The sequence below is a fragment of the Emys orbicularis genome, chromosome 11 (assembly GCF_028017835.1).
Source record: "Emys orbicularis isolate rEmyOrb1 chromosome 11, rEmyOrb1.hap1, whole genome shotgun sequence".
NCBI lineage: Eukaryota > Metazoa > Chordata > Testudines > Emydidae > Emys > Emys orbicularis.
In genome coordinates, this window is record NC_088693.1 from 8,968,474 (window position 1) to 8,995,810 (window position 27,337).

The following is a 27,337-nucleotide window of genomic DNA, read 5'->3' on the forward strand; positions in this document are numbered from 1 at the left end:
CACCTCTGAGGCCTGGTCTATACTGGGGGTGGGGGGGTGGATTGACCTAAGATATGCAACTTCAGCTATGAGAATAGTGTAGCTGAAGTCGACGTATCTTAGGTCGACATACCTCGCGTCCTCACGGCACAGGGTCGACTGCCGCCGCTCCCCCGACAACTCCACTTCCGCCTCTCGCCGCGGTGGAGTACAGGAGTCGACGGCAGAGCGATCGGGGGATCGATTTATCGTGTCTAAACTAGACGTGATAAATCGATCCCCGATAGATCGATCACTACCCGCCGATTCGGCGGGTAGTGTAGTCATACCCTCGGTTTTCCTCTGCAGATCTTCTTAGGCTTCAAGGTCTGCATTTATTCCCTGGCCCTCCCGTCCTCGTCATTAGTGCATTTCTTGAATTGTGTTTTGTTTCAGTGACTTGCAGCAGCTCACTGAAGTGCCAGATAAATAGCTGGCTAGATAAACAAATATGGCTTTTGTAATACTAACACGTACTACTGACACTCAGTGCACCATGGTCCTCATCCTGTAGGATACTTAGTGTCCATCTTTTATCTGAAAGTCATCTGGGATTTTCTGTTCTTCAGAAGGGTCTCTTCCTACCTGGCTTTTCCGAGGTAGCTCTGGAATAAATCATTTAACAAGGTCCCCAATTAAATGCAGCCACGTGTATGTCAGTATCGCACAGGAGGGTTGAGTTTTGCCAAGCTCTAAAGACTGTGATCAGCATTATTTTGATCCTTTAAAAAAGCTTTCTTGATCAGTGACTGGAAAGCCCATCTGTAAACTTTTGGATTCCATTAATGGAAACAAAGCTATTAAGCAATAGTGGAAATAAATGAAGACTTGAAGTGAAATTCCACAAGGCCATTTTAAATAAGAGCATGTCAAAAGCAGCAGGCCCCCCAAAAATCTGTGCTCCACATGTGTAATTTTATCCATTAGCCTGGGATTTATTCTCTGATCATGTTCAGACAGTCTGATTTATCTTTCCTCCCTCCCTCCCCAGCAAAGCCACTAGCAGTGAGATCGGGTCTGGTTGTAAACTACAGCCCTCATTCAACAAGAGACTTCAGAACTTGCCCAAAGTCAATGGGACTTAAAAACATGCTTAAAATTAAGCCTTTGCTAAACAGGGATGGACTTAACCACATGCTTAATGCTTTACTAAATTGGGACCTACGCCCTATAAAAAGCGTTTGGCAATGGCTATATTACATAGTTCGTGTTCTGCTGGCTGTAGCCTGTCTGATAACAGAGGCTTGGTTTCAGAGTTACACATGATGAGGGAACTGCTAGTCACTAAAACCTGGAGTGAAGTGGCTTGTTCTGAAACCATGATTTGAGAAGCTGAACCCACCACTCCATTTTTTGTTTAACAGATTATTCCAATCATTTATTTTAAATAAGTGACCATATAAGTACCTAGGCGGATAGTTTAGTAATAAAACAGGATGTTCTTCTGATGCGGGAATATCAATAGCACACATTAAATGCGGACATGTCATTGGAATAAAATGTTACATTCACAGAGCGCCTTTCCTTCCAAAAGATCCCCAGATTGCCTTAAAAACTTTACAAGAATCACTTCACCCTCCCCTGAAGTGCAGCCAACTCTAGGGTGGAGCATAACAGCTGTTAAACACCACATGGCACAATAGGCTACAATAACACAAAGCTGCTGTGTTAAACGGGGGGAGTTTGGAAATGTACATTTGAAGCAGAAAACCTCTCCTGCCCTGGATACAGCAGCACACAGAGCAGGTACTCTGCTGGTGAGAGGAAATCTGAACATTTGCAGGCTCATTTGGAAGTGAGACAGCTGCCCGTGGTAGTTCTTTCATGCACTCTTGTCTGGGGCTTTAGTTAAATCTTGGGGGTGATTTCTAGATAACTAAGGGCTTGTCTACACTGGCATTTTTCATCACCCCAATGTCGCTGTACTGAGGTGCAGCAAGAGTGTAGTCATCCTGCACTTGTGTGAACCTGCACTTTCACTGGTGCAGCTTCCCCCAGTTTCAAACCTTTGGTCACCCAGAAGGCCAGTGGCAGAGCTGGGAATAGAACCCAGGTCTGCTGAATAAAGAATGTAATAGTCATGGCTGGATGCAGAGCTTTTCTTTAATGTCATTGCTTTTAATTGCACCCTACATAAAAATGCGATTTGACTGTGAGACTCTAAGAAAAGCCGACAACCCTTTTCTCCTGCCCAGAAAAAAATGTGCAAAACAGAGCGAGCCCAACGGCATCCCATATGTGCTTTATCTGGAATCCTCCTGAATTGTGGTTTCTAATGAATCCAATTTATATATGGAGGTTAGACCTTCTAAACAGTTACCTTGTGCACTGGAAATAGAAGAATGTGGCCTTTCAACAAGGATCGTAGGGAAGCATTAGAATTCCTTGAACTGTTAAGCCGTATAGGGCCCCAGGGAATGAAAAAGTAAGGGTCCCAGGGTAGCACCTGGTACCTGAACAAATGTCCAGCATCTGCTGCAGTCAAAGGAAGATGTGTGATGCTGTAACAGAAGGAAAGAAGGGAATAAGGAACCAGTTATCATGAGACTGTTTTTGGCTGGCTGCTGCTTATTGATAAGGGGATTGTCTTATGTCAAGCACAAACACCTTTTTATGATGTTGTTACTGCCTCTGGATTTAATTTGATAACCTGAGGGGATACTTCTGTGCCCTGTGAATAGAATTTTCTTTCCCTTTTTTTATTTTTATTTTATTTTATTTTATTTTTTGCAGTCAGCTCATTAGAGTGCTGGCTTCAATAAGACTATATTGTTTTAGATTTTGGATGAAGAAACACAGAAGAAGCACCAGTTGCGTCTGTGATTTGGAAGGGAGGGAGTGTAAAATGTCTGTATATCATGTACATTATGTGGCTGCCTCTGGATAAATTTATTCTTCAAGTTCTTTGTCCATCACTTAGATTGCAGCACAAAGTTATCTTTAAAGATGCAGTCTGAAGTTCTGGTACATGCAGTCAGTCACAGTGCTTGGAGGAGTTCATTTCTAGGGTCAGTTCAGGAAGACAGTTAGATATTCCCAGGCACATTAATACATAAAGGACTTCACAACTGATCACCATGTGTCTACGTTAAGCTGGGATGTGTTGTTCCCATTTCCAACACTGCAAAGAGGACTTAAATCCTTCTTTATGCAAATTCCTTCCTGTCCTGTCCGTATAATATCCCCAAACACTCTGTGTGTGTGTGTGTGTGCGCGTGTGTGAAAGAGAAATTGTCAGAGTTATGAGATTGAAGCTTAAACTGAGACTGAATCTAAAACTTGTCTCTGACATTTCTTTCTTGGGACAGTCTACATTTGGGAAGAAATTCCAGATTTGTGGATAAAGGAGGAAACTGACGTATGTGATAAATTGCAGCACCATGTAATAAACTGCCAAAGAAATATTTCCTTCTTTACTCACGAATCTTGAATTTCCTTCCAGAGTTAGATTGGCCCAATGCCCAGGATGGGACAGTATTTAATCCTGTACCAGTGAGAACTTTAAGATCCAGTCTTAGAACGCTGCTAATCTACAAATGGGATATGTATACCTTTTGGAAAGGGGAGAGTCACCGCTTTCAAGTGGGATACAAAGCACTTGGTTTTAGCCCTTGAAGATCCTGAGACATCTGATTTTCATGTCATTTTAAAGGCAGTTTGTATGTACCAAAAAGCTATTTCAGGTAATTTTTAAAGGCTTAAATATGTGAGTTATATTTATTCTCTAATCTCTAGAGTTGGGCTCATAATAACTGGGCCTTCTGGCTATATGTGCAGGGGGGATAGGAAAAGTAGACCCAACGAGTTCTTGTTAAAACACTCTAAAACTTTCTTAAAATAGATTTTTGTACAACATGTGGTACAGCCTGGGGGCTGTCTACCAAAGAAAATAGAAAAGAGCATAAACTCTGGAAAGTCACATGTAGAAGTATAGTTAGGCATGCCAAATAAGAATCTGAAGAATAGCTAGCAAAAGACATAAAAAGTAACAGCAAAAATATCTTAAGTACATCAGAAGCAGGAAACCTGCCACACTATCAGTGGGGTCACTGGATGATTGAGGTGCTAATGGAGCACTCAAGGAAGACAAAGCCATTGCCAAGAATTTTTGCATTTGGTCTTCCCTGCAGAGGATGTGAGTGAGATTCTCACACCTGAGCTATTCTTTCTATGTGACAAATCTGAGGAACTGCCTCAGATTGAGGTGTCAGAAGAAGTAGTTTTGGAACAAACTGAAAAGTTAAACATTAATATGTTACCAGGACCAGGTGGAATTCACCTGAGTTCTGAAGGAACTCAAATAGGAAATTGCAGAACTATTAACTGTGGTATGTAAACTATCACTTAAATCAGCCTCTGTACCAGATGACTGGAGGATAGCTAATGTGATGCTGATTTTTAAAAAAGTTTCCAGAGGCCATTCTGGCAATTACAGGCCAGTAAGCCTAACTTCAGTACCAGAAAACTTGGTTGAAACTATAGTACTCATTGATGAACATGATATGTTGGGGAAGAGTCAACATGGCTTTCGTAAAGTGAAATCATGCCTCACCAATCTATTAGAATTCTTTGAGGTATCAAGAAACGTGAGCAAGGATGATCCAGTGGATATAGTGAACTTGGACTTTCAAAAAGCCTTTGACAAAGTCCCTCACCAAAGGCACTTAAGCAAAGTAAGTAATCCTGAGAGAAGAAGGAAGGTCCTCCCATGGATCAGTAACTAGTTAAAAGATAGGAAACAAAGGGTAGGAATAAACAGTCTTCACAGTGAAGAGAGATAAATGATGGCATCCCCAAGGGTCTATACTGGGACCAAGGCTATTCAACATATTCATAAATGATCTGGAAAAAGGAGTAAACAGGGAGGTAGCAAAGTTTGCAGGTGATACAAAATTACAATAGTTAAGTCCAAGGTAAACTGAGAAGAGTTACAAAGGGATCTTGCAAAACTGGGTAACTGGGCAAGAAAAATGGTAGATGAAATTCAATGTTGATAAATGCAAAATAATGCATTTATTATGGAAAACATAATCCCAACTATACATACAAAATAATGAGGTCTAAATTAGCTGTTACCACTGAAGAAAGAGCTCTTGGAGTCATTGTGGATAAATCTCTGAAAACATCCACTCAATGTGCAGTGGCAGTCAAAAAAGTTAACAGAATGTTAGGAACTATTAGAAAAGGGATAAATAATAAGAAAGAAAATACCATAACACTAGTATATAAAACCATGGTACACCCATACCTTGAACATTGCATGCAGTTCTGGTTGCCCCATCTCAAAAAAGATATATTAGAATTGGGGGAAAAGTACAGAGAAGGACAACAAAAATTATTAGGGATATTGAACAACTTCCCTATGAGGAGACATTAAAAAGACTGGGATTGTTCAGTTTAGAAAAGAGATAAGGGAAGATATGATAGAGGTCTATACAATCATTAATGATGTGGAGAAAGTGAATAAGGAAATGTTATTTACACCTTCACTTAACACAAGAACCAGGGGTCACCCTGTTAAATTAATAGGCATCAGGTTTACAACAAAGAAAAAGAAGTACTTCACACAACGCACAGTGAACCCGTGGAACTCATTGCAAGGGGATGTTGTGAAGGCCAAAAGTATAACTGGGTTCAAAAAAGAACTGGATTAGTTCATGGAGGAAAGGTCCATTGATGGCTATTAGCCAACATGGTCACAGACACATCCACACTCTGGGTGTCCCTAAACCTCTCACTGTCTGATGCTGGAACTGGACGACAGGGGATGGATCATTTGATAATTGCCTGTTCTGTTCATTGCCTCTGAAGCATCTGGCACTGGCCACTGTTAGAAGACAAGATACTAAGCTAAATGGACCATTGGTCTGACCCAGTGTGGCCATTCTTATGTTCTTAGGGAGTGAAGTAAAGTTTGTATTGATCTTATGTGGGATGCCCTCCACAATTCCCACATCAAGGGTCCATAGTTAAGGGTGCAACTTCTAGTTTAAACCCCACGCCCATTCCATTCTAAACCCGTATTTTGAATCTTCTGAATTTGGGGGTGAAGGATGGGGGGAATTCTTTTGGCTTAACATTTTCTGTTCTTCACTATCAAAAATATATATATATTCCAGGTTGAAGCATTCTAGAGTTCCAAGGTAGATGTAATAAAGTCTTTCTAACTTTAACAAAAACTGAGTTCATCATTCTCACGCACTTCGGGCCTGATCTTGAGAGGTGTTGAGCACCTTTAATTCTAAGCACTAATCAGGATCAGGCCATGAGGGTTTTTTGTTTCTTTGTTTGTTTTAAAAAATTAGTGCATTGTGAGTTTTGGGGAGGGAAATTAAATGAAAAATAAAGGCCAAAATTTTCCAACCTGTGTGCCTAACGATAGGCTGCTAAATCCATATTTAGTCCCTGATCCAAAATCCATCAAGGTCAGTGGAAAGACTCCCATTGACTTTAACGGGCTTTAGCGAGAGCTGAAATAGAAGTGGTAGAAGACGATCTAGTTCCGCTGCCACTGACACAGGAGGGACAGGGGGTTTTCTTAAAGGAACAAGACCACCCCTGCTAGGAATACTATGTACTAAGTTGAGTGAGAGTGTTACCTGCTGACTAGAGCAGGCAACTGGGTGTCACATCTCTTGGGATAATCTTGCTTTGCCATTGGCTGGCAGTCTGGCCTTCGGAATGTCACTTTTTAGTACAGCTGAGTGGGAAATGTTTTTCCCCCTTCCCGTGAAAATTTTTGAGAGTTTGAAAGGGACTTTTCGACAATTTCAGAATAGGGAAACTGCCGGTAACAGGGTGGCTTGCCCCTTAAGGGCTAGAGGCCCGTGGTCAGCCAACACTAGTTACTAAGTAGACAGACCTGAGCAAGGATCATCTGGCCCCTATGAAGAGTAGCAGAAAGATGCCAGGCTGCAAGCCCTGCAGAAGGAAAGAGTTCTCAGGGAGACAGAGGCTGCCGGGAGGAACCTGGCAAGAAACCTACAGAGAAACCTGGCAAGTGGGAGTGAGAATGCTGGGAGAGCAGAAAGACAGAGCCTCAGGGAGGAGGGGCTGTGTGCAGTGGGAGCCAGGGGTGGGAGAGACTTTATTTTTGGAGTTTATTTTAAGGGTCATTGTGGTTAGACACAAGCCTAGGTGTTTGAAAAATGGGTCTAATATTTACCTGCCTCACAGGGTATCATGAGGCTTAATTAGTATCTGGAAAGTTCCTAGAAATTTGCCTTAGAAAGGTGTCCTGAGGACATGTTGGACCTTTAGCCCAGGGAAGTCGAGGCTTGTGCTTTACATCTAGAAGTCCCAAGTTCAACTTCCACAGACAAACCTGACCACGGTGTCTCTTCATTGTTTTATTTGTCTTGCTGTTTATCATCTAATAATAGTGTGTGGCACCGTAAGGGATTAAGTCAGGCCAATAGTATTATTCTATTCTATACTATATAGGTTTTTATACCATGCTCATCCCTGTAGTACCTGAGTGATTTCCCGTAGTGCAATGTGAATACATATCTGTCATGTGTTTTTTGTTCTCGAATCCTCTCCCCAGAAGGAGAAGCGTGTGGAGTGAAGTGGCTTGTTTCGGTAGCGTGTGTGTGTTGTTTTGTTGTTGTTTTTGTAGTTAAACAGGCCTGTTGATATGTGTTTCTATAAGCAAAGGCAAGGTCAAAGAAATGTGCCTTGCACTTGGAGTGGAAAGTGGTGCAGGTTAGAGTTATTAACAATGTCCATGATGCTAATAATTACCTGCTTTGGATAATTATCATAGATATATTTTTCTCCTCCGGGTGTTACTGCTTATTTTCTATGTAGTAAAACAAACTTTATATTCCCTAATCACCTTCCTTCTTGGGTACTTTGTGTTGCTATCCGCACTGGAAGAGGAATCATTCGTGTGTAACATGATTTGAGGTCAAAGCTAAGTGTGAAAACCCCTAATATCAGAGAGACCGTAGTGTAAAACATACACCCAGCCTCATAGATCCTCTATCAGACCACTTTACACATCCCACAGTGCCTGGAAGATCTAAATTAGAGCAGACACTAATAAAATGCATATTACTTGATTTGTGCTGGAAAAGTCCCAGCCCAGCTTGCAGAATCTGACAGCTTCCAGCAGAGTTTTACACGGGGAAAAAAAAAAGAATTTACCTGAGTGCAGTGGAGGGTGCACTGAATGGTTGCACCAATAATACCAGAGCTTCTGTTGGACATCAGGACTTCTTCCCTCTACAGATTAATGGGGACCGATGGCTGAACCAGCTCTGTGGACATAAATCACTGGAAGGAGCAGCGAGAAATGAGTACAAGGCTTTTCTTTCTATTTAGTAATTTATCAAGGGAAGTGGCACATTAATAAACAGATCTCCCTTGAGGTGTGGGAGTAACAGAGATAAATATGACTGTCAAATGTGGCCTGCTTCCTTCTGTTACAGGAATAGAAGACTGTGGGAATGCAAATGCAGAAAACAATATCTATATCTGGCTAGATATAATTTGTGGTAGAGTAGCACCTAGAGGCCCCAACTCAGAGTAGAGCCCGATTGTGCTAGGTGCTGTACAAACACATAATAACAGACAATCCTTACCCCAAAATACTTACAGTCTAAACAAACAAGGCAAATGATGTGAGAGGAAACAGAGGCATTGAATGACTTGCTGGAGGTCACACAGCAGCTCAGTGGCAGAGCTGGGAGTAAGAGTCTCAGTCCAATGCCCCAGCCGTTTGATTATGCTGCCTCCAGTTTCTACATGGGAGTAACTAACTTTGGATCTAAACAACCCCAAACTTTAGGAATGTTCTGGTCTGGATCCAGATCCGAACCTTGAGGCTGGGGCCTATCTCCAAACCCAGAATGTTAACATAAGCTATTTTAAAAAAATTTCTGTGTTAGAGATAGGCCCCAGCCTCATGGTTCTGATCTAAATCCAGAATGGAACATTCCTAAAGTTTGGGGTTGTTTGGATGCAGGATGTCTGTTCAGGCCCGAGTTTTAAGGGCCATCTGCAATGTTTGAGCTCCATATCCAAATTTGACAATTTTTGCTTCTGACTTTTTGGTTCTAGCCAATCTCTGCTTGTGTAGTTCATTTTTTACCTTCTCATCAGATCAGGAATAGCAGCACCATAGTAGACTTTACTGTTCAAACGGGTTAACACAAATCCTGCAGTGTTTTTATTGCTATTAGCAGACTCGCCTTTTTCAGGAAATGTTTGCATCCATAATGCATTTGCATCCTTAAATCTGCCTGTCTATCCCAGGCTTGCCACTTAGATGGAACTAAGTCTGGCAAGAATAAGCCTCAGTGTGGCCAACCCCAACCATTCAAAAATCAGGAGTCAGGCTCCCCCAAAGTCTTATCACTCATGAGATTTTTTTGAAATAACATTTTGCGTTCTTTATATTTGACTTCTGGCTTTTGAGACTTTAGGTTGCATTGGGTCACATTAATCTTTTCTTTACAACCATGCAGGCTAGACACTTACTTTTGTAAAAATGAAAAGGAAAGCCATGATTCTCACCTAATCACATATCTCCAGGAGCAGAAGTTCTAAGAAAAACTCCAAAGATTGTGAAACTTGCAGTAATATCACAGAAGCTGGCAACACTGGGTTGTTGAGTCTCTTGGTTGCATTAACGTTAGCCACAATAAAGTGGCAGTTCCACCTTGTGATTGGGGAGATGCCGTGAAATGGAACTGCAGAAAGGAGTTGTCAGAATCAATCCAAATGCTTCTTACACAGCTGCAAGCTAGTAGTAAGGGTGGTTTAATGGATTGAACTCTGGCTTGAGATTTAAGAGGCCTGGGTTCCATTCCTACCTCTACTGTAGACTGCCTGTGTGACCTTGGGAAAGTCACTTAATCTATCTGTGCTTCAGTTCCCTGTCTGTAAAATGAGGATTGTCGTAGAGCTTCCCTCTCACAGAGGGTTGTTGTAAGCCTAAAATTCATTTATCCTGAGGTGTGATGTATATGAGTGCACCAATACAAAACAGTTAGGGTCACTAAGTGAAGTGAAATCCTACTACGCCTCTCAAGGAAGGATTAATGAATGACCAGCTGTTAAGATCTAACACATCAAGGAAGCTGCAAGACACCTTGGCTACATTGCTGCTCTGTCCCTCACTTTTTGTTACATCCCATCTCACCACCCCTCACTATGTGTTGTCTGCAAGGCTGGGATCTTGTCCTCGTATTTGTCTGTAAAGTGCCTAACTTACATTTGGCACTACATAAATAGTAATTGGTCCCCACTGATGCCCTAGCCCCAAGGAGAGGCAGGTATGGAAAAACAAGAGACCTTACCATCTGCCTATCTATCTTAGATACTACAGCTATGGTAATGGGGGCCATATAAGTTCCTGAGTGCCTCACAGTCTTTAATTTATTTATCCTCATAAGCCCCCTGCAAGGTAGGGGCTCAGCAGAGACAGCTGCTGGAAAAGAAAGAATTGGTAACGCGGCACTCTCACCTACTGAGGAAAGGGGCTTGAAATGCAGGTGCTGAATGCTGATTGGGTTTGTCACATGGACCTATTAGCAGGCTAACAGGAGCCTAGCAGGTAGTCATTTTGGATTACACGGCAGTGGCATCTTCTAAATATAAAAGCCTAGAAAAATAGGTGACCTACCACAGTATATATGCTGCTCCCACCACTTTCAACGTGACCAACAATTCCAGATGTAGATAGGCCTCAGTCAAACATTTGGATCTGATCCTCTAATATTTTGCAAAGCTCAGCCCCAAATTCTGCCCTGACTACAACTTGTGCGACCCCATTGATTTACGGTGTAAGTCAGGGGAGAATTTGCCCTTCGAAGTCACATGTTCCAATCACTAATGCACCTAAGTGCTGGGAGAGTCCAAATTAATCCAGTATAAGCTCTCCACTTATTTCACACTCCCACAACCAAAACCAGGTAAGGTGGAAATGACTTCATGCCTGATTGACTGACAGTTGTTAATAGGGTCCAGGTCCTGGCAGGTCCCCTCTGAGGGTAAGAGCCTGCACTTGGTGCTTGAGCTGTCAAATAGATTCTCTTAAAACTCTTAATTTACTTTCTAGGCTCCTGGAGTCTCACCTCTTTCATTAACTGGATGCTCAGCATTGTGCTAGTGCTCATTTCATTTCCTTCCCTCCCCTAGACAAATGCACATACACAATTTCTAAGATTCTCCTTCTGCTCTGATGTGGTGCTATTCCAGTCCACTTCTCTTACCGCTAAGTCATTGAAAATCACCGTGTTCAGAGTAATCTTCAGGGGCTTTTTCCTTTCTAATTTTAAGTTAATTTAGTGGTGGTGCAAGGTGTTGATTGACAGTCCCAGAGACTGAAGCTCTTTTTTGTCCTCCAAGGACTGAAAGCAAGGCCAGCAGCTTCCCTACATTCACCCCTAAGCTTGGAGAGGATCTAGGGATCAGTGCAGTCTCCATCCCCATGCTGTACTTCTATCACTCTTGGTTCTTACACCTTGCCCATCACCCGGGTATCTACAAGTGTATTCACATGAACACAAGAAGCTCTCTACATCTCTCCCCCTTTTCTCATTCAGTAGAGCCCCTCTTCTGAGAATGCCAACAAGGGTGCCAACCATTGCCCAGTTTGATGGTGTTTTTTGGTAAGAAAGATGGCCCTCTGCTAAGAATCAGGCCTCCAGCCCATTTAACATAGGGCCCCAAACCATCGTCAGATGGGAACATTTTTTAACTGATGCTCACCTCATCTGGATCTGAACTAGTGATCAGAGCTGGTCAGAAATTTCTGGTGAAATCCACGATTGTCCCCTCCCCCCATATTCCAGCCAGCTCTACTAGGGATGAGATGCACAAGGCATCATGTCCCATTATCATCCCTATGAGCCAAGCAGTCCCTTCTAATGTAAAATTTGGGGCGTATAATTTTGGAGGTGCCAATAATAAGTAGTTCCATAGTTATCACTTTGTGCAGCAGGGACCTTAAAGCAGGCATTGAAAACCACTCAGTTTGGAAAGAAGAATGCCGTGTTTCTTCTGCAACCTTACAGCATCTATCTGTGAGTAAAGAATGAAGGAATAAATACATCTGTTAATTATTTTTAGGTACAAGTAATTAAAAATGGGCCCTTTGGAATCTCGTGTTTATCCAGGCTCCTCTAGTGAATAAACAGCTTGTCACTCACCCTGCAGACTCTTCATTTAGTGAAAACTCTAGCAATCGGCATTTCATCTGAATGAATACAAGTATTACTGTTATTGATATGTTAGTTCTTTGTACTGTGTATTGTATAGCACCTCGGAACCCTGTTATGGACCAGGTCCCCACTGGGCTAGGGACTGTACAAACACACAGCAAGAAGACTGTCCCTGCCCCAAATTAGACAGCAGATCCTGCTAATGCAACAAGGGCTTCACCCAAAGTCCATGCAAGTCAATGGAAAGACTCCCATTGATTTAAATGGACTTTGAGTCAGACCCCAGAAGCCCCTTACACGGAGCATGTGCATGATTGGGCCCTATTTTTTTAAGAAAGTGGTAGCCTGACACTTCTCTCCCTTGCACTGGTGAAGCCACTGAAGTTATGTCAGTGCAGAAGTGGTGCAAGTGAGAAAGTGATAATCCATGCTCAGGGCTTATTGGCCCTGATTCAGCAAGCTACCCCATCAACCTCAATGGGATTATTCACATGCTTAAAGTTAATCACATGCTTATGTTCCTTGCTGAATGTGGGCCTCAAGAAGAGCCTGTGTGGTGGAATCAGACGTCCTGAGAGCTAGAAAATCAGGCAAAACCAAAGGCTGCATCTGAGTTCAGCTGCCTCAATCAAGAATCCCCATTATAATTATTGCACCTGAGTCCTGCTTCTTCTCTTCCACAAGAATCACTGTCATGGCAACAAAAAGAATTTTTCTGTAGTGTATGTGAATCACAGAGTGAGTGAGTGTGTGTGTGTGTGTGCGCGCACGCACGCACACGCAACTCTTCCATGTGTTCCCATGTCAAATCCCACTCCCAATGTTAAAATAAATGTTACATGGCAAGGTACTGTGCTGTTAACTGCTTTCATTTATTCTTCCTATAAAAACTGAAACGAGTAGTGCCTGCTTTTGTCTAACTAGGCACACTTTTTTTTTCTTTCCTACAGTGTCAAGATTTTCAAGCCCAAGGGTTACTCCAAGATTAAGCAGAAAGCGAGCCCTCTCCATATCCCCGCTGTCTGATGCCAGCATTGATCTTCAGACAATGATCAGGACCTCCCCTAACTCCCTGGTGGCTTATATTAATAACTCCAGAAGTAGTTCTGCTGCTAGTGGCTCCTACGGCCATTTATCTGCAGGGGCAATAAGGTAAAGCAGTTCGAGCAGCTCCATTTAGACTTTTGTTTCTTTGATCTTGTGCCTATATAATTAGTCCATTGTCAGAACTAAAGCTGTAGAAAAGGAACTTTTTAAGCTTTGGCCGTCTAGGATTGTATGGAATCTTGTTCCAAAAATGTACATTGGGTCTGCGTTGTATATTAAAATGAAACCTCTCTTTGATTTCATGCATGTGGAAGGGTAATCTACATTTAGCCTGTTTCTTCTGCAATGGTGGATGTGATGGTACTGTAGAGTGTATATATTTTTACTGGGAGGGAATATTGGTTGCCAGATTTTTATTGATGATAATATGTTCATACCTCTTTGCAAGCAGAAGAAAGGCTAAATTCATCTGTTAAAATGTTTGCTGTGAATGGTTTGACTGGCCTTATTAGGAAATCTCACATCTTAGAAGACTACCTCAAAGTATCCCTGAATGTATTGGCCAAGATTTTAAAAAATTAATTCCTGTGTGGATTTAGGAGCCTAACTTTAAACACTGATTTTTAAAAATCTAGGCTCTTGAGTAAAATTCTGTACCATCCTTAATTAGAAAACACTTCCCTTAAAGGAACAAATGTTGTCAGCTCCTCAAGTGGTTGCTTAAGGCAGGTTTCACACTATAGTATTATTATTTTTACCACTGAGAAGCTAGGTATGGGTTTTTTTCCTATTAATAATGTCATTCTAGACACCTAGAAAGAAATGTAAGAGTTCATAGAAGCTATGCATTCCTAAAAAATGATTGATCTTATTGTTAGTAAAAAGTTAGACATTAATTGAAAAGTTGCTTTGTCAGATAAAATTTTTGAAGTACTAGCTTTAGGAAACCTCAAGATTTTAACTATTCATCATACTTATCATCCCACTGTTCCCGTGAGTTCTCCCCATCTATTGTATCCACTTCAAGTCTCTTGTCTTATACTTAAACTGTAAACTGTTTGAGCCTGTGTACGTTGTTTAGCACAATGGGGTCCTGATCCTTGACTAGTGGCCTCTAGGCATTACCACAATAATAATAATAAATTTAGAACCATTTAATATGTATTTTACAAGGCATATGTTAAATCTTAAGAATTTTAAGTGTGTGTCATACATAGAAAACAGTTTAACGGCTAATAAATTGTGTACAGATTGACTTTTTTTATTTTTAACCACTTAAAATTTCATCAGTGGCAGCAGTGACGCAAATTAATGCATCTCACCACAGAGGGATGGTCATATGTTATAAAGTGAGTTTTCTGATGGTTCCATTATATAGAACAGTTGCTCTACAGTAACCTGTCATCAGCTCTTATTATGTCATTAACCATTAACATTTATTTTGCCACAAGGGCTTTTTAACAGGGTAGTGACTTTGGCCTTTGCTTTTTGGTCATGTTGTCATTAACTGGTTTAGAATAGAAGCAGCCTTAATTGCCTAGTCAAGTTTATTATTTAAAATAAAAACATGAACATACTGCTAATTAAGGCCCAGTCCTGCAAGCACTTGTGCCTGTGGGTAGTTTTGCTTGTGAGTAAAGTTACATGTATATAAATGTTCATTGGATCAGCCCCTAAAGTGCCAGATTGACAGCAGCGGAATTAGAAGAACACTACCAGTAAAGTTGGCAGTTCTGATGGTAATTTTTATGGCGTGTCTACTACATCCTGGTCTGAAACCACACTGGTAACCAAATAACCATTAGATGGGAATGATTTCTGGCTATGAGTGATCTAAACTGGGGTTGAACTAGTGACCTGCAGAAGAAGGGTTACATATTTTAGTAGTCCCATGAGACATCGTCCAGCTCAGTTGAATGCAGGATACATTTCATATTTTTTAAATATGTGAAATTGATTGTTAAATGTTCCCTCTTCAATTTGTGCCTGAGAGCCAGGTGACTTCACTTCTGTATTAAGAGTAGCGTAGCCACAAGCTTGGGAAGTTGCAAAAGAGGTCTACCTGGAAAAACCTTGCATTGTTGCAAAGCAAGATTTGTGGGGTTTTCCCCCATTGTAATCCACTCTTTTCAAACAACTTACAAAAAGAAATCTCTAGCAGTATTGTGTGTGAATAGAAGGGGTCCATAAATATACCAAAGTACAGATGAGACCAATAATATCTGTGTAAAAAATATTCCATAGTGTATATCATGGAAGATTAAAGAAAATCTAGTTTCCCTATTTTATCCTCTTTCCCATAATCAGCAGGAAGTTCTACCCTTACTCCAATCACTAGCCAAGGTTTTAATTCATTTTTTAAAATAACTTCTCCTTGTAATTTTTCCTCCTCTATTTGTATATTTATTGCAGTCCAGCATTCAGCTTCCCCCATCCCATCAACCCAGTGACTTACCAGCAGATCCTGAGTCAGCAGAGAGGCTTGAGCTCTGCATTTGGACATACGCCACCTTTGATCCAGCCATCCCCCACGTTCCCTCCACGACAACACATGGCAGTTATCTCTGTCAACCCAGCTCCCACTCAGATCAGTAATAACAACAGCTGCATCTCTGACTCTAACCAGGTAGGAGCCAGCTCAGGTAATGTGATGTGTTTAATACAGCCAAGCAGTGAAATTTAGCTGCTTTTGAAAAAGCGTATCCATTAGAGCTGATCAAATAAGGCCTAATTTTCAGAGGTTCTGCGCATCTGCAGCTCTCATTGACTTTAGTTAGAGTTGTGGGTGGTCAGCACATCTGAAAATCTGAGCAAAAATTAAATGCATTCAGAATTTTTCTTGGTTTAAGTTATCAGGCCATTCTGCTCATGTATCCAGTGTTCATCAGTGCAAGCGGTAGGTGTCCCATCCAGGGTATCAAGCAGTCTCATCATTCTATAAATGTGGTCTAGGGGGGAGCAAAGACTCACGGATGGGTTACAACAAGTAGACCACTTAGGGGGAAACTTGGCCCCATTGATGGCAAAACTCCCATTGATTTCAGTAGGGCCAGGCTTTCACCCATAATGTGCATGGTGACTCTGTTATTCATGTGATTGGTCATGTTATGTTTCAGGGGTCTCAAACATGCGGCCTGCGGAGTTATTTCCTGCGACCTGCCATAGGTGCTGACTCCACTGGCAGCCAAGCTCCCCAAACGCTCCCTCCCTCCCTCCCCCCCGAGCATGCCGCGTCCCCACTCCTCCGCCTACAGCTCAGCGCGTCCCACCGCCAAACAGCTGTTTGACGGCACTTAGGACTTTCCAGGAGGGAGCAGGAGGAGCAGGGACACAGCGCGCTCACAGGAGGAGGCGGAGAAGGGGCAGGGCCGGGGTAGGGATTTGGGGAAGGGGTTGGAATAGGGGCGGGGAAGGGGCGGAGTTGGGGCGGGGACTTTGGGGAAGGGGTTGGAATGGGGGTGAGGAAGGGGTGGGAATAGGCGGGGTGGGGTGGGGCCTCATGGAAGGGGTGGAGTGGGGGTGGGGGTAGGGGGGGCTTTAACTGAAGTAATTCTAAAAGTAAATGCGTGTTTTGTTGTTTGAGTGAGATGCATTACTGAGTGTTTATATTTTATTAAAACCCCTCTTCGCATTACAGTTTTTAAAAAGTTAATACATTGACTTTTAATAGCACACTATATTACTCTTCATTTTTTTTTCATTTTTGACTATACTTTTGTATCATTGTATGAAAAGGTTTCAGTGATGCAGCCCTCGGGCCAATGTTCTAGTCCTCATGTGGCCCTCGTGGTGATTTGAGTTTGAGATCCCTGTTATATTTTCTACTCCCTGACTGGATGATGAAACTTTTCAACAGGAGAGTGACAAATAGCAAACAGCAAACATCAGATGTAACTACAAAGCATTTTTGTGACTGTGAAGCAGCCATATGCATATTTGCAAATAACATATTATGACCCTCTAGGGCCTTTATTCAGCAAAGCACTTTGCCATATGTATAAGTCTATTCCTATTAGCGAAACACTTAAGTTCTTAGGTTCCATTAAAGTTAAAGGGACATAAGCACATGCTTAAGCGCTTTGCTATATTGGAGTCTAACAGCAGTGAATCAAATTGAAGTAGTTTTTTCACCAATCTGCTTTTCCTTTATTTTACCTGCTCCTCTGCTAATGTTGTAAATCATGCAGATGTTTTTAAAACCACCATATTCTTTCCCTCACTATGTTTGCTAAGACACAGAAAGCAAAGCATCTTAGGACTGGTGGTCACATCAGATCCCAGTTTCCCTTTTGTGCTAAAGAAGGGGCTGGTTTTCATTTTAGAAATCCAGTCTAGAGGAATTTTTACCACCACCAACCCCCCCACACACTTTTCAAATGACATTGGGAAGATATTTGTGAAATGGGCTCTTGGTCTGGGTGTAAATTGTATTGATTTTATTGTCCATTTTATAAACTTGTGGGCCCAATTTTCATAATCAGCCATACACATTGTATGCACAGGCACCAAACATATGTATACCTTGAGTACACACACCAGCTGAATATTAGTGAGTACACATGGCATATTTTTAATAATGTTTGCTTCTTACTCTCAGTACTTGGAAGTTTAAACTACCATTGTATCACTACCAAAAGAATTATTTCACTCCATTACATACCCATTTCAGTTTGTTATTGTATTTTATTGTTCTGGAGTAGACTGTCCAGATTGGTTTATTATTCTAGAGTATGTCATGGGTGCTGGACTGCACACTCTGGTTTGTTATTGAAGGGTTATTTGACTGGTTTTGTTTTCTTCTGCTTTATTTCATTCCTAACCAATTGAGTTCCAAAATAATGTAGGTGGTGTAAGTGGAGTGTCCGTTTACATAAATAGTGTACGGATCTTGAGTAATTAACAGCAATGTCATTACAGTTTTAATACACCTCTACCCCGATATAACGCTGTCCTCGGGAGCCAAAAAATCTTACTGCGTTATAGGTGAAACCGCGTTATATCGAACTTGCTTTGATCCACCGGAGCGCGCAGCCCAGCACCCCCGGAGCGCTGCTTTACCGCGTTATATCCGAATTCGTGTTATATCGGGCCGCGTTATATCGGGGTAGAGGTGTATTCTAATTTCATTGACTGTTGTTTGTGTGTGTGTCACATTGTGCTTTTTCTTTTGTAGCCTCTCTTATTTTTTTCTGGCGCACAGCCAAGTGTGTACACCCTCTCATGTACACACACAGTATAAAGAAAACACCACATGAAAGCAGAATATAGAAACTATTTGGTTTCTTACCGTGTTATTTCATCTTGTTTCGAGAAATAAACCATGGCTTGTTCTTGGGGTGGAGGGGTGGCAGTGTGGGTGTTAATCAACAATTGGCTAAATTTGACAGGGTCTAGATAGTTCTGAAACTGAAGCAGTGGCTGAGAGGGGAATGGCATCAGTAAATATGCACAACTGCTTTTTTCAGGCCTTCCCTCTTTCCTTTATTTTCTCCCTCTCTCTGTGCACACTCCAAATGGGTAAAATTCACCCAGTGTAGACATCCAGCACTAGATCTGTGTCCTGGGCAGGTGGCCCTGATAACCAGCCCAGTTCTTTTTCCGTACCAGTTTGCCATAAACTGGTCATGATGTTATGAGGCTGTATTGCATCATTTTTTCTTCAAACCCTAATGCCACATCACCCCCAATTTTTCTTTCCTAGAACAAGCAGAGCAGTGAGTCAGCCGTGAGCAGCACAGTCAATCCAGTAATTCACAAGCGCAGCAAAGTCAAGACTGAAGTTGAGGGTGTGCCACCAGCTTCCCCAGCCACACAGGTAACCCTCTTGGCACATATTGTCTTGTCAGCCTGATGCAGTGAGCTGATGGGTCTGCATTGTCTTTGGGAACAATATTCACTTCATGTTTCTCTGCAATTTGTAATGAGGCATCAAAGTTTGCAAGGCAACTGAGCTGATCTCAAATAAAGAGACCCAACAAGGTACAGGAGCAGGGTTTCTGTGATTGATTGAGGGAAGCATTATATGGGTTTGTGGGAGTTGGATTCCTGGTGCAATTGCCCAGAAAGAAAGAGAGAAGGATGGACTATTTCAGTCCTGGTAACTTATAAAAATTATGCTTGACTTCTACAGTGCAAAGCAAGCAATATTGATGCCTCAAAGCAAACATAGATTACGAGGAAGTCTTGCATGTAGGTAGAAAGCTCTCAGAAAGGGCTTCTTCTCTCCTGAGTATGGAATTGCTCATAGCATCATTCTTTACATCACTGTCACAACATTTGACACTGAGAAGGGCCCACAGACCTTTGTTTTCTTTTCAGAGCTCTGCTATTGCAAACTGTTTAATGGCTGACAATATCCATCTGACTGTCCTTTATCACACCTGTAAACTATCAGGAGTGCTCTGGGCACTTCATTTTCATGAAATATTACGCTGTGTTATTGTCAAGCGAACAGAAGAGTTGATGACAAATTCCTCTTTCTGCACTGGTTCAGAAGCAGGTTTCAGCATGATGCATGGGGACAGCAACTTGTGCAATCATCTGGGGGCTGGTAAAATTGATGAAGATAGCATATCAGGGAAAGATAAACATGCTGTAGTCAGCACGATTAGGGCAAAGAGGCATCTCTCTTGAGCTTTGAGTTTAGGAGTGCAACAACACAAAACAGCAGAAAGCACACGACCTAAAAAACCAATCTGGCCGCCCCCCAGGCTAATAAGGCCGCATATTTATTTCTTGTAGTAAACGAAGAAGAGATCTGAAAGAAATTTCCTGCCTTCCCAAGCATATGTATCGGATGAGCCCTGGGAGAGACTACTGCACATTTACTGGCACCATCCTTCTTTAATTACATACAGATTTTGAGAGGTGCATGCCCAATACCAGTGATCACATTTACAGAATCAGGGGGAATACCAATGCAATTGTGTATGTTTATTTTTCTTATTATCTGACTCACAGTGTCTTGTGAATGAAGTAAGTACCCAAAAAAGCGAGGAATTATGTAGAGTGATACAAGGAGATTTAATTAGCAGTAATTAGATGAAATTAACAAAAAAAATGTAGGCTGGGTATTTGGAAACCGTTCCTAATGAGGAGATCTGTGGCTCAGGCTCTCAAAAGAAGTGTAGGCTCCATGGCTTGAAGCATTTAAAAAATTGATTGGACAAAGTATTGGAAATACCCTGTAGGGGGCAATCTTGCCTTGGCAGAAGGAATAGACTTAGATGACTCAGTAGAAAAGGGACCTGTTTTTCAGCAGGTCTGAGCACTCACTACTAGAGCTCATCGAAGACTGGAATTTCCATCCTGAAGGCAATGCTGATATTTTGACATTTGTTGTTAACCCAATCAAAATCAAAAATTGCATTTTTTTTTTGGCAGAATGAAAAGCTCATAGATTCCAAGGCCAGAAGGGATCACTGTGATCATCTAGTCTGTTCTGCTTTATAACCCAGACCATAGAACTTCCTCCAAATAATTCCTAGAGCAGATCTTTCAGAAAAACATCCAGTCTTGATTTAAAAATTCAATGACGCCACCACAACCCATGGTTGTTTCAGTTGTTAATTACTCTCACCATTAAAAATATGTCTTATTTCCAGTGAGAATTTGTCTATCTTCAACTTCCAACCATTGGATCATGTTTTACCTTTCTCCACTAGACTGAAGAGCCCTCTATTAAATATTTGTTCCCCATCTAGATACACACAGACTATAAGCAAGTCACCCCTTAATATATTCTTATCGATAAACTAGGCAAATACAATTTAGATGGGGCTACTATAAGGTGGGTGAATAACTGGCTGGATAACCGTACTCAGAGAGTTGTTATTAATGGTTCCCAATCCTGCTGGAAAGGCATAACGAGTGGGGTTCCGCAGGGGTCTGTTTTGGGACCGGCTCTGTTCAATATCTTCATTAACGACTTAGATATTGGCATAGAAAGTACGCTTATTAAGTTTGCGGATGATACCAAACTGGGAGGGATTGCAACTGCTTTGGAGGACAGGGTCATAATTCAAAATGATCTGGACAAATTGGAGAAATGGTCTGAGTTAAACAGGATGAAGTTTAACAAAGACAAATGCAAAGTGCTCCACTTAGGAAGAAAAAATCAGTTTCACACATACAGAATGGGAAGAGACTGTCTAGGAAGGAGTACGGCAGAAAGGGATCTAGGGGTTATAGTGGACCACAAGCTAAATATGAATCAACAGTGTGATGCTGTTGCAAAAAAAGCAAACATGATTCTGGGATGTATTAACAGGTGTGTTGTGAGCAAGACACGAGAAGTCATTCTTCCGCTCTACTCTGCTCTGGTTAGGCCTCAGCTGGAGTATTGTGTCCAGTTTTGGGCACCGCATTTCAAGAAAGATGTGGAGAAATTGGAAAGGGTCCAGAGAAGAGCAACAAGAATGATTAAAGGTCTTGAGAACATGACCTATGAAGGAAGGCTGAAAGAATTGGGTTTGTTTAGTTTGGAAAAGAGAAGACTGAGAGGGGACATGATAGCAGTTTTCAGGTATCTAAAAGGGTGTCATAAGGAGGAGGGAGAAAACTTGTTCACCTTAGCCTCTAAGGATAGAACAAGAAGCAATGGGCTTAAACTGCAGCAAGGGAGGTCTAGGTTGGACATTAGGAAAAAGTTCCTAACTGTCAGGGTGGTTAAACACTGGAATAAATTGCCTAGGGAGGTTGTGGAATCTCCATCTCTGGAGATATTTAAGAGTAGGTTAGATAAATGTCTATCAGGGATGGTCTAGACAGTATTTGATCCTGCCATGCGGGCAGGGGACTGGACTCGATGACCTCTCGAGGTCCCTTCCAGTCCTAGAATCTATGAATCTATGAATCTTCTCTTTGTTAAGCTAAATAGATTGAGCTAGAGTCTATCACTATATGTTGATTTGGAAATGTTGCATTTTGTTTCAATTCAACATTGGCCAGCATCTACCTGAGCTACTCTGGTGCCTCACTGGAGTTGTGGCATGGGTGCCTCGTGCCCCATCATCCCCACCATGGGCCAGACTCCCCAGCTGGATATCTCCCATCATGCACGGCAATCATAGCAGTCCCATAATGTCCTAAGTGGTTCAACCACAGGGAAAGCAGCAGTGCAGTGTGGGAGATGTAGTCCAGTCAAGGAGCCCAGCTCATAGATGAGAATGGGGGCATGAGATGCCATGGCAGTTAGTCAGTCACAGATTAATGTCTGACTGACCCAAAATGAAATGTTTAGATTCAGTTGGACAAACTGAAATATTTTGATTTGAGTCGACCCAACCTGAACCGAAATATTTCATTTCCGTTTTCCTGATAGAAAATCAAAAAATTTCCGCAAAAACTGCATTTGTCAGAAACTGCATTTCCGACGGGGACTTGGGGGGAAGGGGGGGTACAGGGGACATTTAGACAGAAAATTCCTGACTAGCTCTACCCACAACTCCAGCTGAAGTTAATGGGAACTTTAGGTATTCAGCACCTCTGAAAGTCCTAAGACTTTTCCATCTCTGATTTTGTACAGGCCTCTGATAAAGATTCTACCTCCCTCTCAGAAATTGTTCTGTAACTTGCAGCAATTTTCTGTTATCAGAGCAGCCTTTTCCAAAGAACAATCAAGGGCTAATTAGAACAAATCTCTCCATGCATGAGTTGTAAAAAATGTACATAAAAGTCACACCTGGCATGTGATATCATGACAGCTGCTTTAATAATAATACTTGATCTTTTATGTTACACTTCTCACCTTCCAAGCTCTGTACAAGCATTAACTAGTTAATCATCACAACACTCCAGTGGATCTTGAGAAAAGGTTTGAAAGAGGAGAGGGTGGTGGCCTGATGGTCCCTTCAGGCAGGGTGTTCCATGCTGAAGGGATAAGGGGGAAGAAACTGCTATAGCAGCTTGGGAACAGTGGATAAAGAAGGGTTCAAAGATGGACTTGGTGGTGGAGCACAGGGGATGGAGGTAATGTGATACTGGTCAATAAGTGAGAAGTGGCAGAGACATGAGGAGCTTTAACAATGAGGACAAGAAGCTTGATGTTAATATAACAGTGTAAGGTTGCAGCATATCATCCCTTTTCAAATGAGTATGCATTGGTCTCCAGTAAAATCATGCTTTTTCCTAGTATTGTTCAGTGAATAGGGCACTAGAGTGGGAATCAGAAGACCTGAGTTCTGTTCCCAACTCTGCCACTGAGCTGCTGGGTGACCTTGATCAAGTCACTTCACCTCTCTGCTCCCCTCCCACCTTTAGGGCTTGCCTACATGGGGAAAGTTACAATTATAATTTTACCACTGTAGTTATAGCATTATAACTCCACACATAAGTACTCATTCTGGAATAACCGTAGTAGTATAATTATGCTGGTAAATTTCCCCATGTAGACAAGTCCTTAGTCTATCTTGTCTACTTAGATAGTAAACTCTCCAAGGCAAGGATAGTTTCTATATTTGTACAGCGTCTAACAGAGGGGCCCTGATCTGAGTTGGTGCCCCTAGTTGCTACTGTAATTCTAATAATTATAACAATCTTCCAGGCCTTGTTCCATCATATTGGACTGATCTTCTTTCAGGCTGGGATTTCCAAATGAGCATGAGGGAATTAGGCACCCAGCTCTCACTGAAATTCAGTGGGATATGGGCACCTAACTCCCTTAGGTCCAGTTAAAAATCCCAGCTTTCATGAATATCCCAGGCTGTTCTTTAAGATCTAAATGGGACAACTATTCAATTTGCCCTCCATTTAATCTTGCAACAGTAGGAGCTAGAGCTGTCTGTAATTACCGACCTCATCTGAGTAATACCCTTCTTTTAACCATTAGGAACTCCCCATTCGTCATCTTAGCATCTGCACAACCTGCCTCAGGTGGCACGTGACCAGGACTTTGGTCTGCTGGGTGGATTGTTAGCTTCCCTGGCCCAGGCCAAGTACTGATGGGGAGCACGACATGATCGCCGATCCATGCCCCCGTCCCAGTTCATGTCTGCATATGGCAGCAGTCTGCGGAAGACATCTCTTTGTTGCCACATTTGCTGGTTTGAATGCTGCTTTAGCTGGGTTTTAGCACTGGTGTTGAGTTAAACTACATATTAGAATCTGTATCCGGCAAACACTTATTATAATGCCCAAAACCCCAAAAGCCAGCAGTTGCCCTTACTAAGAGGCTTCACTTTACACTAAACGTTAGAACGAAAATAGTAAAATAGATTGTTTGTTTATTTCCAAATCTCAGTACTAATCACTTGTAAGTATGTAAGGCCGGGCAGTAAAAAGGCACACTGCCCCCTATGGTAATCTCCTTCCCCATGTAAATCTATTGATGTGGGATCATAGCAATCTAATTCATTATTGAGTAAAATCCATCCCTGTGCATAGGCCAATGCCCTACTTGACATGCCTTTTAAATTTTACCCTGTTATGAAACTCTGGTACCAAAGAGCCCGCTACATTATAAGGCTGTTAAATTCCAATGTATACTGATGGGAAGCTTGTCCTTTGCTAAACATCTAGGGCAAATTCCCAACATCCTTACTAAATTGTTAGGCCAAAGCCCTGTCGTTCTTTGCAGTAAGGACTTCAGCATTTGGCCTCTCCCTTTGATTTAACTCTATAATGCAAAGGGCCCAGTCCTGCCATTCTGTTGCCGGTTTGACTCTCCCTGAACGCCGGCGCATGTGTGGGGAGCTGCAGGATTAAGCTTTTTGATGCCCATCAGCTTTCCCTTCCCTTCTTACATTGTTGAATGTTTGTTCCTCCCTATTCAAACAGGGTCTGACTGTAGATTTGCTTCTTTGTCCCCTCCAATTAGTTTCGCGGCTCTTCACTCTTTCTATGATAGAAAGTGCAGAGAAGTGTGAAAAGGACTTTTTTTTTTACCTGACCAGAAGTAATTAGAAGCCGCTGGCTTTGGTTTCAGTCTGAACCAGTTACATTCAACCCTTCTGTTTCTTCTTGTCTGTGACAACTTTCTGCAGGGCTGAGATCTGTGCAGCAGGCTCATTTCAGCTAGAGATGGGCCTCAGCCACGCAGCCTAAGGACTGGTGGGTTCGGTTTTAGGGGGTTGGGTCAGGTCAGGGATCGGCAACCTTTGGCACGCGGCTCACCAGGGTAAGCACCCTGGCGACCAGGCCGGTTTGTTTACCTGCCGCGTCCGCAGGTTCGGCCGATCGCGGTTCCCAGTGGCCGCGGTTCGCCGCTCCAGGCCAATGGGGGCGGCGGGAAGCGGCGGCCAGCACATCCCTCGGCCCGCGCCGCTTCCCGCCGCCCCCATTGGCCTGGAGCGGCGAACCGCGGCCACTGGGAGCCGCGATCGGCCGAACCTGCGGACGCGGCAGGTAAACAAACCGGCCCGGCCCACCAGGGGGCTTACCCTGGCGAGCCGCGTGCCAAAGGTTGCCGATCCCTGGGTCAGATCCATGCTTGATTTAAACCACATACAAAAACTCTCCTTTGGGATAAAAAGCACCTGTAGCTTGGGGGGTTTGAGGCTCACACTTAACTTGCTCTGGTTGAATGCTCTAAGAATTATTTTGGGAACATTCTGTGGCCTGGGTTATACAGGAGGTCAGACTAGATGATCATGATGTCCCTTCTGGCCTTGGATTCTGTGAATTTATGAAATTCCAAAGGATGAGGATCTTTGTGGCAAGTTTCTGTTGCACTCTTTGTCCCGGTGAACATGGTTTGCTGATGTTAAGTGCTGCAAAGATAAGACCAAGTGAAAGCATGGCCTGCCTGTCTTAGCCTATATACACACATGCCCCATGCCCATACAGCCTGCTCCACCGAAGGCAATGAGAGGTAACTCCTGATACTGTAGTTTCCTGTAGCACAGTGGTTCACAAACTGTGGGTCAAGACCCCAAAGTGGGTCACAACCCCATTTTAATGGGGTTGCCAGGGCTGGCTTAGACTTGTTGGAGCCCAAGGCCGAAGCCGAAGTCCAAGACCCACCGCACAGGGCCGAAGCTAAAGCCCAAGGGCTTCAGCCCTACGCGTTGGGGCTTGGGCTTCGGCCTCAGCCTCCCCACCCGGGGCGGCAGAGCTCAGGCAGGCTGAAGCTTCGGCCCCCCTCCTGGGGTCATATAGCCCTTTTTGTTGTCAGAATTGGGATGTGGTGCAATTTAGTTTGAGAACCTCTGCATAGCATTATGTTCCCTGGTAAATAGTTGCTTCTGATTATCACGTTCCAATGAAAACAGACTGTGTACCACCACTCTGTGTCATGTTGGAAATGACTGCGATACACATGGCTGCTACAAGGCCTGTGCGCTAAATCATCATTACATCTTAATTATAATAATTTGCATTTACATAGTGCTGTAGATGTTCAAATCACTTTGCAAACTTTAACTATTCAATCCATGTAATACTGCAGAAAGATAGGAAAATATTATTTCCCTCATTTTCAGATGGGGAAACTGAGGCCCAGAACAGTTTAAGCAACTTGACAAGAAGTCAGGATTAGAACTTGGAAGGTTTCCAACCGGAGGCTCAGTTGGCTGTATCATGCTAGTGGACTAAGCATGGAGCAGAAGCCAGAAGTTCCTGAGTTCTACTCTGACATTGACTCAATGTATGGTCTGGTCAAGTTACTTAAACTCTCTGCCTCAGTTTCTCCTTTGATAAAATGGGTATATGAATATTTGCCTACCTCGCAGGAGTGTTTTGAGGATTAATTAGTTCGTGCCTGTAAAGTGCTCTGAGGATGTAAACCATTGTATAAATGCTAAGTATTATTATTACCTATCATTGTAGAGAAAGGACAGATGTGTGTGGATAAAAGAAGACTCAACCAAACTGTTTAAATAGTTTAAAAAGATTCAGTGGCTATTTTCCCCTTCCATTTTCTTATTCCATCCAGATATAGCCAGGTAGCAAAAGAAACAAACTATTCACAAGAGAGGAAGGATGGTCTAGTGCTTAGGGTGCTCACCTGGGACTCAGATGGTCTTAGTTCAATTCCTTGCTCTTCCTTGAGATTTACTGTGGTGAATCTCTTAGTCTCTCTATGCCCCAGTATCCTCTCTGTAAAATATGGGTAATAGTGTTACCCTAGAGTAATTGTGGGTGTATAAATATGATGGACTCTGGAG

General features: G+C 42.5%; 1 protein-coding gene across 1 annotated transcript in view; it reads left to right on the forward strand.

The window, feature by feature from the left end:
- The window catches only part of GLI2 (GLI family zinc finger 2), a 200,254-nt gene that overhangs the window by 146,353 nt on the left and 26,564 nt on the right, over positions 1-27,337 (forward strand). Inside the window, exons 5-7 of the mRNA XM_065413137.1 lie at positions 13,139-13,340; positions 15,648-15,861; positions 18,937-19,050. Of these exons, the coding sequence (XP_065269209.1) occupies positions 13,139-13,340; positions 15,648-15,861; positions 18,937-19,050 (530 nt within the window). The remainder of the gene's footprint in view (positions 1-13,138; positions 13,341-15,647; positions 15,862-18,936; positions 19,051-27,337) is intronic.